Source organism: Nanorana parkeri, unplaced genomic scaffold (assembly GCF_000935625.1).
Source record: "Nanorana parkeri isolate BGI_ZX_2015 unplaced genomic scaffold, ASM93562v1 scaffold103, whole genome shotgun sequence".
Lineage (NCBI taxonomy): Eukaryota > Metazoa > Chordata > Amphibia > Anura > Dicroglossidae > Nanorana > Nanorana parkeri.
The window spans coordinates 1191655-1192829 of NW_017306371.1; the positions used below are offsets into that span (position 1 = coordinate 1191655).

Below are 1175 nucleotides of genomic sequence, written 5' to 3' on the forward strand. Positions count from 1 at the left end.
TTTTTCTATTTTTAAAGGGAAATATCAGGGGTCTGTTTAGACCCCCAATATTTCCCCGAAGCCCCTAAAAGTAAAGTAAAAAATTTAAATATTGAATAAAAAATTAATTAATTAATAAAAATTAATTATAAAAAATGAAAAAGTTTCCAAAAAAATAAAATATTAAAATTTGAAAAATTAAAAGAAAAATGTGTGTGTGCGGGGGAGGTGCAGGGTACAGTTCCAGTGGTTGTTTATATAATGGGGGGGGGGGCGAAAAAAAATGTCTGCCCCGGGCGCCCAGAACTCTGGTTACGCCACTGGAGGAGTGGGAGGGACAGACGATCTCATCGGGCAGAGTCCAGCGATCACATCGCACACACTGTCATCTCTAACTAAGTGAAATCCGGAGCTTCCAGAGAGGCGGGTCTATGTAGATTGATATGCAGCTGAAGGGAGGAAAAGCCCTTACGGAAATAGCCGAGCGGCTGGAGGGAACAGATCTCGACGGGGAATAGACTTCGACACAACACCCGTGCGTTGGGATGTCAGTTCCTGGTTCCTGTAGGCAGTGAGTGCAGCCTCCTCCTCCTCCGTGGAATCCTCCCCTCCTCCCACACTGAGGCCTAGCACAGACAGCACCTTCCCGCAGCGATCTCTTCCAGCCGGGACCCCGCACATCCTCCCACACTGACCCCCGGAATACATCCAGCAATATGAACATCTTCCGCTTCTTGGGAGATCTGTCCCATCTGGCTGCAATCTTCATCCTGCTGCTGAAGATCTGGAAGTCCAGGTCCTGTGCGGGTAAGACATTACAACAATGCTGACGTGTGGAACTACAAGTCCCAGCATGCCGTTCGGCGCAGGGGCTGGGTCTTTCCCATTACTCCCCCTTATACTGTATAGATCTTATTGATGTGTACATAGTTGCAGGCAGATGACACTTTGTGACAGTAGAAGTGGCCTGCTGGTGGCACCCAGGAAGTCAGTGTACAGCCTCCATTGTTCGGGACACATGATGGGTGTAAAGGATCAGTAATCATACCTTTGTGTGCTGGGATTATGGGGGGCCCTGTGTACTGGTATGGGGGGAGGAATGCCTCTGTGTGCTAGTATTCGGGGAGGACTTTGTGTGCTGGGATTGAGAAGGGGGTCTCTGTGCTGGGATTGAGGAGGGACCTCTCTTTGCTCGT

General features: G+C 48.9%; 1 protein-coding gene across 1 annotated transcript in view; it reads left to right on the forward strand.

Annotated features, from left to right (window-relative positions):
• Positions 1–640: 640 nt before the first annotated feature.
• KDELR1 (KDEL endoplasmic reticulum protein retention receptor 1) overlaps positions 641–1175 on the forward strand; it is a 29077-nt gene continuing 28542 nt past the window's right edge. The window contains exon 1 of the mRNA XM_018552955.1: positions 641–786. Within this exon, the coding sequence (XP_018408457.1) occupies positions 696–786 (91 nt within the window). The 5' untranslated portion in view covers positions 641–695. The remainder of the gene's footprint in view (positions 787–1175) is intronic.